At 37.8% G+C, this 14,144-nt stretch overlaps 1 protein-coding gene across 2 annotated transcripts in view; it reads right to left on the bottom strand.

The window, feature by feature from the left end:
* Positions 1-3,993: 3,993 nt before the first annotated feature.
* LOC121862350 (protein arginine N-methyltransferase 1-like) overlaps positions 3,994-14,144 on the bottom strand; it is a 22,849-nt gene continuing 12,698 nt past the window's right edge. The window contains exons 2-3 of one of the 2 annotated variants that reach the window (XM_042360581.1): positions 5,473-5,617; positions 3,994-5,341 (exon numbers count right to left, since the gene is read on the bottom strand). In XM_042360581.1, coding sequence (XP_042216515.1) covers positions 4,167-5,324 — 1,158 coding nt within the window. In that variant the 5' untranslated portion in view covers positions 5,325-5,341; positions 5,473-5,617 and the 3' untranslated portion in view covers positions 3,994-4,166. The remainder of the gene's footprint in view (positions 5,342-5,472; positions 5,618-14,144) is intronic. The other variant, XM_042360580.1, reaches the window with a different exon arrangement.

The following is a 14,144-nucleotide window of genomic DNA, read 5'->3' as shown; positions in this document are numbered from 1 at the left end:
TTCACATGTGTGCACTTACATATGAGCAGTCTCACTTTTTCTTTACCATTAATGGTTAGCTACTTTTATTGTTCCATTTAATAACATTACTTAAAACAACCATACTATTTTTTTTACATTAATTTTACTACAGGTACAACCAGGGTCTTATTTTCTTCCGTTTTATATGTAGAACCAGTCAGTCACTGGTATTATAAACATTAACGAAAACAATGTCATCTCGTCTCCTCGTTTGTTTTAATATTCTACGTATTATTAATGAATTGTATTATTCATTTTGCACACAAAACATTAATTCAATCAAAAAGACATTTAGTAATAAACAATAATGAATCTTTTGTACATAACAGAAATGATGCCGTTAACACGATTGTGCACGTCTGAACGTTGGCGGGCCGCTCAAACCTGCTGTCGAAATTTGAAATTGTGTAGTCTTCTTTTTTTGTGTCCAAATAAAAAAACGTTGAATTAAAAACTCGCAAAATTTGAGAACCTACTGTAGTTGTATAGTAGTGTAGTATTACTGGAAAATAATGCTATGATTATGTTATAAATGTATTTATTTGTTGAATTATTATTATTTTATGTATTACTTGCTCTATCAAACAAAGACAGCCAGGCTGCTGTGTGTCGCCAAGCACTTTTATGAAAAATAATGCAAATAAAGTAAATTCTAAATGAATTATTTATAGGAGATAAGTATTATGATCAGTAAATATGTGCATAATTGGCCACCTCGGACACAAAGACAAGCTCAATATAGCCCTCTTATCTCCCCCCCCCCCTCTTACACGCGGTCAAAGGGAAGCTTCTTGGTAAATAACTTCTTTTGTTTGTTTATTTTCATTGTTTGTCCATTTTATCATGTTCTATCAAAGTAATATTACTAAAAGTAGTGCAGTTGTAGTGTAGTTTAGCATTACTAGATGATAATACCGTACTATGATTATGTTATAATTGTATTTATTTGTGAAATTATTATTCTGATAATTATCAGGTATAGTAGGGTCGGGATATATCGCGAGATAGGGTCCAACGATGTTCACTATATACAGTACTAAATTGCGATAAATAATTACATGTAATCAATGGGGAAAATAGGGTTAGGTTCTGGAGGCCAAAAAAAGTGACTATACTTGACTTAACGAGTTAATTTTTTTACTAACTAAAGCATCAATGAATGCTAGACTCAGGAACAACAGGCCCTTTCAATATCAATATCAAGGAACACCAGACTCGGCAGCTGACGCACCATACTGGGAACAACAGACGCCACACTACCACTCTCACTTGACAATCCCACACCTACATACACGAACTCCAAAAATATTAGTTACAGCATTAAATCTTTTCTATTAAGCTTTCCATTATCTTCACGTCACTAGCAACCCATTTACACTCGCCTTAGAAGTTGTAATCTGCAGCAGTCGGCTGCTTTCTCGTCACTCACTCAGAAAGACTGAGCAGGCGAGCAGGAATGAGTGAGTGAGCAGCCACAGTGGCGCCTCCGGTGAGCAAATAACTCATTTGTTTGCCATGGCGGTACATTTGAAATATTTCCTGCCTGATTTCCCTTGCGAAATAAATAATTTTATCGCAATATAGGAAAATGCCGATAATTTTGGTAGCCGCTTTATAAAAAAATAGTTATATAAAGTCGCGATATATCCAACCCTACTGTACCAGGATGACTACTCTTCTCCCTGAAACACGGAGGGCTCTGCCAGCGCCCGTGTGTAGAGACGAGTAAAAGCATACAACTGTATATCTTTTCCACAAATCTGTCACTTTGTACCTAACATAAACACTTACACTACCATTTACACTATTTAAAAGCACGTTCCATATTGTTTTAGAATGTTTCTTTGAGTGGTACTCCATAAAACAAGGTTTACAGAGACCAACCTCACACTCCTTGCACTACGTTGTCACATCAGTACACAGTAAGTCCATAATTGCACCATCAAGGAATGCACAAAAATAATCCATCTTACGTGATTCCTCTGTACAAGGAAAATCAAGAGTAATTCCACCTGATGATCTTCTGAAATCAGGGATGTCACACTGAAAATTAGTGCCATCAGACCAAACAAAGGCAACCATTGTCCCTTGTCTGAGCCGTGAGCACATGGCTGGGATACACTGTTCTGGCTGGGCCTCACTGCCTGCGTCATGCTCTTCCTCACTTGTCTCTAATATATCATCTAACTCGATGCTATCATCAGGATCACTAGGCATATAATTACTGTCTTCATCACCATTTTCACCAGATTCAACCACTACAGCACTCGCATCAAATACAGTCAACCCTCACTTTACCCGGTTAATTCAACCCACGGGGTACCGCGGAAAGTGAGAAACGTGTAAAGTGAACAACAGAACATATGGGAGTACTGTAATTGAAATAGAGACCAGGCCGACCCCCAAACTCCACTTTTTGACGATACACAACTATGTTGTAGTAAAAATATTATCTTAACTTTATGATGGTATGCACACACAATTAATAATTAAGAGAAATATCAATAATATTAGGTTTTTTAACACTTACATTAGTAGAAAAGATGGCTGGGCACACGGGGATGGGGGGTTGGTTCCGAGGCAGAGGGCAGATTATTGGCCCTCACCTGTATCACTTGTATCAATTGTATCACTATCCACCACAGAGGCTTGCAGGGCCTCTTTGTCAAACCCCTCAAAGTCCATATAAGTCCATATCCTCACTATAATTATCACTATCACTGACTTGGGCCGGCTGTGGTGGGTGGCGGGTGAAGAACTCGGTAATGTTTTGATGACTAGGCGACCTTGTGCGCACCCTGCTTGCGCCGCTTACACAACATGGCGGATGGCAGGAGGTTTGGATCCAAAAATGGCGCGGCTCGCCAGCCGCTCTCCGCGTAAAGGGGTACACGCACCGCGGAATGTGAGCATTCATGTTTCGGCAGGGTACCGCGTAAACGTGGAATGTGGGACCGCGTAAAGCGAGGGTTGACTGTAGTTCTTTCCTTATCTGGCCATCATCTAACCCACGGCGGCGAATCTTGATTGGAGTGGAAGTTGACGAGTGACTCTCCATGACGACTGGGAAATGGTTATTGACCGCTCTGAGCCCACCCACACTTCCCTCCTGTGCTGGTACCTGTTAACCCGCGATGGGCATTCAAACAGTGGCGGGAAATGGCGTGCGTTCTGGAACGTCACCCGGGGCATAGGGGTTAAAACCCAAGAAACATAATTATATTTTTGACATAAACAAAGTTATTATGCCAAGCTGAAGCTGGGTTGGGATACACTCTAGCAGGTCAGTTGTCCTACAATGATGAATAAAGAAAAGAAAAGGAATCTATAGTTTATTTCACCATAGTTTATATGATTACAAGTATTTACTGTACCAACTGTATACAGTATCATATTGCACCACTTGGGATGTAGTTTCTACATATAATTTTTTTGGACAAAGGTATATAATTACACTACAAATTATATAGATCTTCTTCTAGTAACCAGCAAGATAAATCACACAAGTTTTTCTGTGCACTTACCCACAGATAAGTTGTGATAAATTCTCATGATACTTACTGTATGTATCACAGACACCCTAATAAACATTAATTTATGTAATAAAGTGAAATGTAACATTTAATGTCTTATACTACCCTACAGTATTGCATTACAGAAAATCTCCAAATTTGAGACAAATTCAGTTTTTTTGATGTGATGAAAATCATTTAAGTAATTAAAACATATATGCAGATACAGGGGGCCCCCCAAATTCGCAGGGGTTAGGTTCTCAAAATGGCCTCGAATCACCAAATTCGCAAAGAACATTTGCTGGGGGGGGTTACATTTTTACTTGTGTACAAAGAAATGTATACTGTATTTCATTTATGTATTTGCCCTTAGGACAATTATTTCTTTTACCTGTATTGTATATATATGTGTGCGTGTCTACACACACACACATTTATTTACAATACAGGTAAAGGAAATTACTGTCTCTAGAATGAATGAATGTCTCCCTGTCCCAGCCGCAAAAATGACGGCAACTTTAAAACTACCCACAGACATTCTTGGGTACATCCAGAGTGTCATCCGCGAATAATAGAGGACTGCTAAATAAAAATATGCGAATTTGGGGAGCCTCCTGTATTGTATTTTTGTTTTTATGTGCAATCTATGACTTCATTATCATCCTCTACCACTTCCTCTTTCTCAAGCATCTTGGTAATTATGAGACATCTAGGCATTGGGCAGTAGCATGGTATAGGATGTTCCTCACTCTCTGGATCCAACATTTCAACAGCCATTGTATAATGACGCACATTACTATCACTCTGAGCTAGTGTTAACTTCCAACCTACAACCTCATCCTCTTCAACATTGTTATCATGGCCAGATTGGCTTATTTTGTCACTAGTAACATTTGGTGTAATTTGTGTTCGATTGCCACACTCTTGTTCAGAACAGCCATTTTTCTGTTGATCATCTGGCAATGTGTTTTGTTTATTTTCATTTTCACAGTCATCTAATGTACCTCCTGAATTCATTATTCCTGCCCTTAAATCTATAATACTATCTAAGCCTTCCTGGCACACCAATTCCATTTGTTGATCAGCCTGGTCTGCATCATACCCAAGAACAACAACTGTTTGTTTCCAGTGTGTAGCAGGACTGAATGGAGAAGTTGACAATTTAACTAAACTTCCAATTTCTTTTCCATTTTCATCATAGTCTATACCATCAAAATCACATTCAAACCAGAGACAAAGTCCTTGATAACTCCCTGGTTTAGTAATGGCAACAAAGGTTGTTTCGGTAAAAAACTTCACTTCACCTTCTGACATCCATCGTAGGTTAAACTTTTTAACACAAGTTGGTTCTGCTAATAAGTCAGATTTTGGAATAAGACAAACCTCTGGCTTCGTCATTTTAGATTTTAAGGCGTACTGTTTCACAGCAGACATGTTAAATCCATATACACTGTCCCAAAAGCTAATCTGTTCTTTATACAGGGTTTGTAATGAGCATGGGCATGCATACATTCTTGCCTCTGATGGGAATACTGTTCCATCTTCCGCAAGAAAATTATCTCTCGCCCATATTACAGAATTTAACATTGATTCATGTAGCAAATAAAACCCCATCCATTCAGAGACAATAACATCCACCTTTTCACTTTCTGGGAGAGAGATGTCTTCTACTCTAGCATGGCAAACCTGGATAACATCCCCAAAGCCATTGTCTTTGGCCACTTTCTGAATGACAGCAGCCATGCCACTAGCTTCCACAGCATAAACTTTCTTAGCTCCAGCAGCAGCCATGAACAATGAAAGAATACCTGCAATTATGAAAACAGTTTCAGTTTAAAACCTTGAATATACAACAAGTGGCAGAGTACTTAATTGCAGAACTGGACAAAGTTCAAAACATTGATAAAGATTATTAAAATTCAGTTAGTTTTTCACCTACAGGAATGGAGGAAGTAATCAAAAAATTATTTCTTGTTTCTTGTACAACCTGAAGCCAGGCAGCTCTTGTAGCATTATGTGACTTCCAGGAGTCCATGAATCCTCAGACAAAGACTTTCCAACATCAGGTGCATGTGGTGTCAGAGCTGGGTGAAAGAGAGATTGTAGTACTGGGTGGTGACCTAAACGGACATGTCAGGGGTGAAAAGGGCTATAATAATAAGAAATGTAAAGGAGAAAGAATACTTGAGTTCAGGGATGCAATATGCTATTTAAGAAGAGAGTGAGAAGACTGATTATGAATCAGGTGAGACAAAAACACAGACTGATTACTTTCTCATTAGGAAATCAGATAGGAAGCTTGTTAGGGATGTAAATGTTATAGAATGGGGAAAAATGTGCCTTACAACACAGATTACTTGTGACATGTTGTTTAAAAGGTGTATAGAAAGGAAGATGTACCGTATGTTCCAAAGGAGAGTGTGGAAGTTGAAAAAACAGAATGCTTGAGAAGCACTTTATGCTGAGTTGAGAAGATTGGAAACATACAGTGAGAGGGGGAGTGTGAGATACTGGGCTAAAACAAAGGGTGTTCTGATAAGTGCAGCAGACAAGATGTGTGGCTGGATGAAGTGCCTAGCCAGGCATGCAGTAACATTGTGGTGGAATGATGAAGTAGGCAGAGTGATAGAAGAGAAATGAAGATTGTACAGCATGATCCGGATTATCCAGAGTCTGGGCAACTGGCAGACTCAACCAACCAACACCAAAATGAAATAATAATAATATAAAAATTCCTCCAAAATCAGCTACAATTGTAAGTTTGAATACCGCACACAACAGGGATAAGCTGCCATATTTATTTTTTAACACTTATTCCACTATACAGCATAAACAATGTGATTCAGAGTTAATTTAATGAGCACATGGATAGCCTAATTTCAACAAATTACAAATTGCACCAAAAATGAAAAAAAAATTGCTTTGATAAATAATAAAATTGATACATATCATATCATAAAAATCAGTATCATATATTTAATGAGAAAAAATAGCCCCTTCCAAACTCAAACCATCCTCTAAGTAACATGACCCAGTTCAGCCAGGTAGTCAACCATCAAACTCACAGATGTGTGGCTGCCACACTGTGCTGTGTGTATGTCATGATGTCAAATCAAGAGAGGGAGCGTGGCAATGCAGTTACAGCCCATTGCCTCCACACATGTTCACTTCGCAAACATACCGGTATTCCCCTGAGGTTTGCCCTTAGGACAATTGTGCATGCATGCATGCGTGCACACACACACACACAAATAAATAATAATGGGAAAATCTTCTCACAAATAATCAGAAACAAGATAACAAAATGTATCAAAATGTAGAAAAAATGTGGTTCTACCCTTAAGTCAACTCTGTGGTTTGTTATTAAAGTTAACTCGTCTTGTTTCTGACTATTTGTGAAAGGATTTTCCCATTATTGTTTATTTGTGTGTGTGTGTGTAATAATAATAATAATAATAATAATAATAATACGTAATAATAATAATAATAATAATAATAATAATAATAATAATAATAATAATAAACGGTTTATTGAAAAGGTGAAAATATACATTGGACATAAATGACTTGTTACATACATTGGTGGTTTAACACAAGCCTTCATTAGAGAAAGGTGGAGGAACATACAGTGAACATACAGATTAATGTTTACACACGTAGATCATGTGAGCTGAGGTGTTGAACAGCAGACACGTAGTGTAGTAACTCCCTCACAGATGGCGTTATGAGGGGCATCACGTGGAGTTCCCTCACAGGTGGTGTTATGGGGGGCTTGACGTGGTGTAGTAATTCTCTCACAGATGGTGTTATGAGGGGCCTGATGATGTAGTAATTCCCTCACAGATGGTGTTATGAGGGGCCTGATGATGTAGTAATTCCCTCACAGATAGTGTTATGAGGGGCCTGATGTGGTATAATAATTCCCTCACAGGTGGTGTTATGAGGGGCCTGATGATGTAGTAATTCCCTCACAGATAGTGTTATGAGGGGCTTGACGTGGTGTAGTAATTTCTCACAGGTGGTGTTATGAGGGGCCTGATGATGTAGTAATTCCCTCACAGATTGTGTTATGAGGGGCCTGATGTGGTGTAGTAATTCCCTCACAGATGGTGTATGAGGGGCCTAATGTGGTGTAATAATTCCCTCACAGATGGTGTTATATCACATGGCGAGAAATTCTCACAGATGGTGTTGAGGGCCTGATGTGTAGTAATTCTCACAGATGGTGTATGAGGGGCCTGATGTGGTGTAGTAATTCCCTCACAGATGGTGTATGAGGGGCCTAATGTGGTGTAATAATTCCCTCACAGATGGTGTTATGAGGGGCATCACATGGCGTAGTAATTCCCTCACAGATGGTGTTATGAGGGGCATCACATGGTGTAGTAATTCCCTCACAGATGGTGTTATAAGGGGCCCAATGTGGAGTAATAATTCCCTCACAGATGGTGTTATGAGGGGCATCACATGGCATAGTAATTCCCTCACAGATGGTGTTATGAGGGGCATCACATGGCGTAGTAATTCCCTCACAGATGGTGTTATGAGGGGCATCACATGGCGTAGTAATTCCCTCACACATGGTGTTATGAGGGGCATCACATGGCGTAGTAATTCCCTCACAGATGGTGTTATGAAGAACTTCACATAATGCTGTAGCAACTCATTCTCTGCGTGGTGTCGTAGCATCATGGGGACACCACGTGGTCTGTTGTCACAGGACTTCACTCCCTCAAGTGGGTAAGGTGTGGTCCCAGGCCTCTCTATCGTGGAGTCTCTCAGGGGAATTATCACTGGGTACCTGGGACCTCACTGTGTGAAGGTTAGCTTGGGTAAGACGCAACTGTAACTGCCGAGTTGTTTTTCACTGACTTAAGCACTGTTCACCACTATTCAACACTGGTTTCATTCCTTTCCCAAATGAAATAGTAACTTCTGGCGAGAACTTGTTGATATTCCGGTGGGGAGGAGGGTTCAGGGGAGGGAGTTGGTATGGGACAACATAACAGTTGGCGTGGCTGCTGCTGAGCAGCGCCAGGTGGGTCTGACCCGTCGGTGGTCAAGGATGAAGTGCGCACGCACGCACGCACGCACGCACGCACGCACACACACACACACACACGCACACACACACACACACACAATAGAATACTGTACAGATAAAAGAAATTTCTGTCTCTAGGATGAATGGCTCCCTGTCCCGGCCGCCAAAATGCCGACAACTTTTAAACTACCCACAGACATTCTTGGGTACATCCAGGGTGTCATCCATGAATAATCAAAGACGGTGAATTAAAAATCCACAAATTGTCAGGGCATACTATACAGTACAGTATACTAAGTTAATTACTAAAAATTTTATGTCTAGAGTAAACTATGGGGTCCTTATACTCAAATTAATCGCCATCTTGCAAGAATTCTAGCAATGCAAGTTACATTCTGCTAAGTCAAGTCAGTGACATTTTACGCATAAACTATCACAACCTGTACTCAAATGTACTAAGTTAATTATTAAAAATTTTATGTCTGGTGCAAACTATGGGATCTTTAAGCTCAAATTGATCGCCATCTTGCCAGGTCCAGTAAGCCTGGACTAGATTTATGCTGATGTAAGTTATATTGGTACCAGTCAGTGGCATATGGTGGGTATTGAAACAGGGTGTGCTGAACATTATAATAAGGTAAAGACTAAACTTTAAGTTGTATAAAATAAATGACATACTTATAAAAGGTAGTAGACTACGCATATAAACAGCACAGAGAAATGCAAAATAGAAGAAAATTATTGGAGAAGTGTACATATACAGTATTAGCAGTGCAATTTAAAAAATATATACAGTATATTTTACTTACCCATTTTATTTATACATTAGTTCTATTCTTCTCTTTTGCGATGTAAACTGCACTATAGTGTCATCATAAAAGGAGCCTCTTTGTCTTAATCCCGTGAGTAAATTCTTTTCAAATGAAAGTAAACCGAGGCCACATAACCTCGCCTGACCTTGCGTGCCTCGGTAGCTAGTATTTATTTGTTTCAGTGCAGAAAAGGAGCATTCCGCTGCAGCAGTATTGCTTGGTATTGTTAGGATCAGTTCGCCCAGTTTAAAAACTTCTTTAAAACCACACCTGAGATTATTTTCTGTCATGAACTCTACTAATTCATGCACATGTTTGTTTGAGAATTCAGAACATGAATAGAGCACGATGGGTTCACTTTTCAAGCGAATATAATCAAAGAGTGATCCATAAAAATCTTTCTGTTTGTTTATTAAGCTGTCTGGATATTTGGCTTTATACTGTTCATATTTTTCATGTCAAAGGTGAAAAAATTCTAGTTTAGAGAGTGAAGAATATCTACTCTCAATCTGCATACATATGTTATCAACTATTTTGGAATATAATAGAAGGTAAGAATTTTTTTTCCTCATCATCTAACTGACTTCTTAGCCTTTTAGACCTTTGATCATAAATATCATTTTTGTCAGCGACAGTAGAAACCCATAACTCTTCAAAACTGTGTTCTTTATCATATTTAAGCTGTTGTGAAACATCTCTTTATTTTTTTACAGCAGTATAATACCTCATAGAATTTGCTTTGTAGTACATTGTACTGTATAAACATCAGTATATCCAAACAGTTTTGAAGAAATCACAAGGAGCAAAATTGTCTGAAAATTTTCTTAGAAGCTCAAAAATCCTCGTGCTTTCACAGTGGCATCAGTGTCCCAGTTTTCAGAATTTTCAGTAACGCGTCGGAAAAATTCAGCGAACTGACTTCTGTATTTATGTACCGTGTTACTTTAACGAGATGTAAAATTCCATCTAGTAGGTGCTACAGAGGGTAGCTTTCTAACAAAATACTCATGTAGAGCATGTACTCTTTTAGAAGATTTGGAAAAATATGCTGCTAATCCATTTAAAGTTTGAAAAAAATTCTACACTACTTTACGTTGGAAAAACCTTGCTGTAAGACTAAATTCAGCACATAAGCATAGCAGTGTGAAAAAAGGGCCAGAGGATAGGCATTAAGAACTTTGTTCTGCATCACATCTGAAGTTTCATCAAGGATAATAGCAACAAATGTTGCTGAACTTACCTCTCTTTTTATATGATCTTTAACAACATTAGATATAGCTTAGATGATGTCATTTTGCACAGTTGATGTATTTAAATGATTATCTAAAAGACAACTGTAATTTCGAAGTACATTCAGTAATTCTATATAATTACCTCTGTTTGCTGAATTACTAGACTCGTCATGACGTCGTAGAGGAAGCTCTTGTTTTGCTAGATAGCATATTGCATCAATAATCCGTTTCAAAATCTCTCTATTCTTTTTTACTTGTTCATTGTGTCGGCTTACTTCAGTTTTCCGTTGGTAGTCAATTCTTTGTTTCCCAAACGTTTTAAGATAAAAAAAAGACTGAACATGTAATTGAGATCTTTCATGTATCTGTTGTGCTGTAGTTAAATGATTGAGATCAGAAAACCCATGTTTATTCCACACACCACTCTCCTTGGAGAACAGTAAACAGGGCCAACAGAAAAGTTTTGATCGAATTTCACAAACAGTCATCCATTCCACTGTTTCATACTGTGAAATGGAAAATGTCTTGTATATTAACTTTTTTTGTCTTTTTGTGTAGAACATAAATTTGGAAGAGCCGGACGAGTCTCTCACTTTTTTCTTTACCATCAGTGGTTACTTCTACTGTACATTAAATAACATTAATTAAAACATACATATTTTTAACATTAATTTTATTACAACAACCACGGGGTCTAATTTTCTTCAGTTTCAGGTGGATAACTGACATTATGGGTGTAAACACTGACTACAATGCCGTCTCTTATCCTCTTGTCTGTTTTAATATTCTACGTATTATTAATGAATTGTATTGTTCATTTCTCATATATAAAGGTTAATTCAATCAAATACATATTCAGTAATAAACAATAATGAATCTTTCGTACATATTCTTAAAAAAATAAATGACGCGGTATCCTTAAATGTGCACGTATATGTTGGCGTTCCCAATCCATTTCACTTTTTTTCTTTGCCATTAGTGGTTAGCTACTTCTATTGTTCCATTTATTAACATTAAATAAAGTTACTTAAAACATATATACAGTCATGCGCCGGTTAACATCTGACCGAACAACGTCCAATCGCATATACGTCTGTCCCCCCAAAAAAAACCATGTGATGCCTGCTGGACCACCACTCCACGACCCCCTGACGGAGACACGATGATCCTCCCCGTACTGGTCAGATATTATGTGTTAAAGGAATAAGCTTCCTTACCTAGGCTTTTCTAAGCATTTGCCTACAGGTGAAATGTTAACCTACATCTATTAAGGATAAAATCTTTCACCTACAAATTGGCAATAACACATTTGCTGTAATCAGACATATCTAGTTGCCTCAACAATTGCAAGTTGCAATTGGGGTTGCAATTTCAAAATCTGTGGCATTACTAAAAATAGTAAAGTTTCTGGTGCACTCTAAGATTAAGAGAGAAAACGGAGGACTCAGGCATCCTGATGTGAGAGAAAACGGACTCGTATGACGGGGGACCAAATAAAAAAAGCATAGCTACATGTTTAATGGACTACAGTATTAAGCGTACCCTTTTCATCACTTTGTAATAAACCTAGCCATGCCTATGTGTGTTTATGATATTTACCATAACATTATATATATATTTAGTGGGTCTAAATGGTCGTAAAATGGGAAACTTGGGGTTGGGTCTTGGGTGCCTGGAACCAATTAGAATAAATCCCATAGGTTCTGTACTTTCGTTATCGGTGGGGTCCCAATTAGGTGCGATAACCAAGGGATGACTGTATATACTTGTGACACTGGCCAGTTGCTTCTGGTGTTATGGTACAGGGGTAGCAAGTGACAGCACTAGGATCCCGCTTCCTCTATCAAGGAATAAACAATTAAAATTTAAATTGAAAAAAAAAACATTCAAATAAATTACTATCTTACAAGAATCCCTCCAATGTAAGTTATATTCACCCTGGTTGTTTAGGTGGAAAATTATGAGAAGAGCTTAGTCACTCTTAAGTAATGATAAATAAACACGCAGGCAGGCCTTCAGCGCCAACTGTCAAAACTTATCTCAAATAAATAAATAAACAAACAAACGCCAGACATTCTGTCACCTCGCCTCCCGCCCCCTCCCCCCTTCCCACCACCTTCGTGTTCCAAGATAAAAGATTGGTGATTTCTTTGTTTATTTTATATAATATCTCAGACTAAAGTTAGGATAATATAATTTGCATTGCTGAAATCCTTGCAAGACAGAGATTAATTGAATATAAGCATCATATATTTTGCTCAAGATATAAGAAATGTAGTACATTAGTGTACAATACTGTAGTACATTTTATAAAAAGTTTTTCAACTGTATTTTTGGGTAGATTTACATAAATTTCTTCATTTATTTTCATCCATTTACATGCACACACCATACTAAAATAAACGTAAAAGAAATAAATGACCTTAGTGCAAAGCTGGAGTGCACATGTACTAATTTGATTACGGTACTAAAATTGTTATGTCTAGTGCGAATTACAACATGTTTATATTCAAATAAATCAGTATCTTACAAGAATCCCAGCTATGTTAATTATATTTTCCTAGGTCATATCACTGGCATTTTAAAAGGAAAGAAGCTTAGTAGGACTGTTAAATAAACACACAGAGACCTTCACCTCAAACTTATCACCTCAACCCCCCCAACCCCTCGCTGGGTGGCGGAGCCATCAGTCCCTCCCCCCAGCCAGGCTTTTAGGCTTACAGTTTTTATCTTATATAATATCTCAGACTAAAGTTAGGAGATTATAATTTGCATTGCTGGAATCCTTGCAAGACAGCCAATAATTTGAATATAAACGTCATATATTTTGCTCAAGAGATAAAAATTGTTGTACATTAGTGTACAGTATAGTACATTTTATAAAAAAGTTTTTCAACTGTATTTTTGGGTAGATTTACATAGATTTCTTAGTGCAAAGCTGGAGTGCACATGTACTAATTTGATTACGGTACTAAAATTGTTTTGTCTAGTGCAAATTATAGCATGTTTATATTCAAATTAATCAGTATGTTACAAGAATCCCAGCTATGTTAATTATATTCACCCAGGTCATTTCACTGGCTTTTTATAAGAGAGAAGCTTAGTCACTTAAGAACTGATAAATATACACACGTTAGACCTGGGCCTGTGCCAACTGTCAAACGTACTACCTCCCCTCCCCCCACGCCCCCTCGCTCCCTCCCTCCCTCTCCCCCATCTGCCCAGCGTTGCTGGAATCCTTGTAAAACAGTGAATAATTTTAATATAAACGTCATGTATTTTGCACGAGATAAAAATTAATCACCTATATCACATTACAGTAGTGATTATATGTACGTATATAGTATTCCACATACACGTAAGTATAAATAAAAACTTTATGTGATGATCGGACAACGTCCATTTCGGTTAACGTCACGTTTCCAAGAACGTATCTAGGACGTTAACCGGCGCATGACTGTATGTATATATATATATATATATATATATATATATATATATATATATATATATATATATATAT

Source organism: Homarus americanus, unplaced genomic scaffold (genome assembly GCF_018991925.1).
Source record: "Homarus americanus isolate GMGI-L3 unplaced genomic scaffold, GMGI_Hamer_2.0 scaffold31037, whole genome shotgun sequence".
In the NCBI taxonomy this organism is placed as follows: domain Eukaryota; kingdom Metazoa; phylum Arthropoda; class Malacostraca; order Decapoda; family Nephropidae; genus Homarus; species Homarus americanus.
This window is presented reverse-complemented; position numbering and strand designations above follow the sequence as displayed.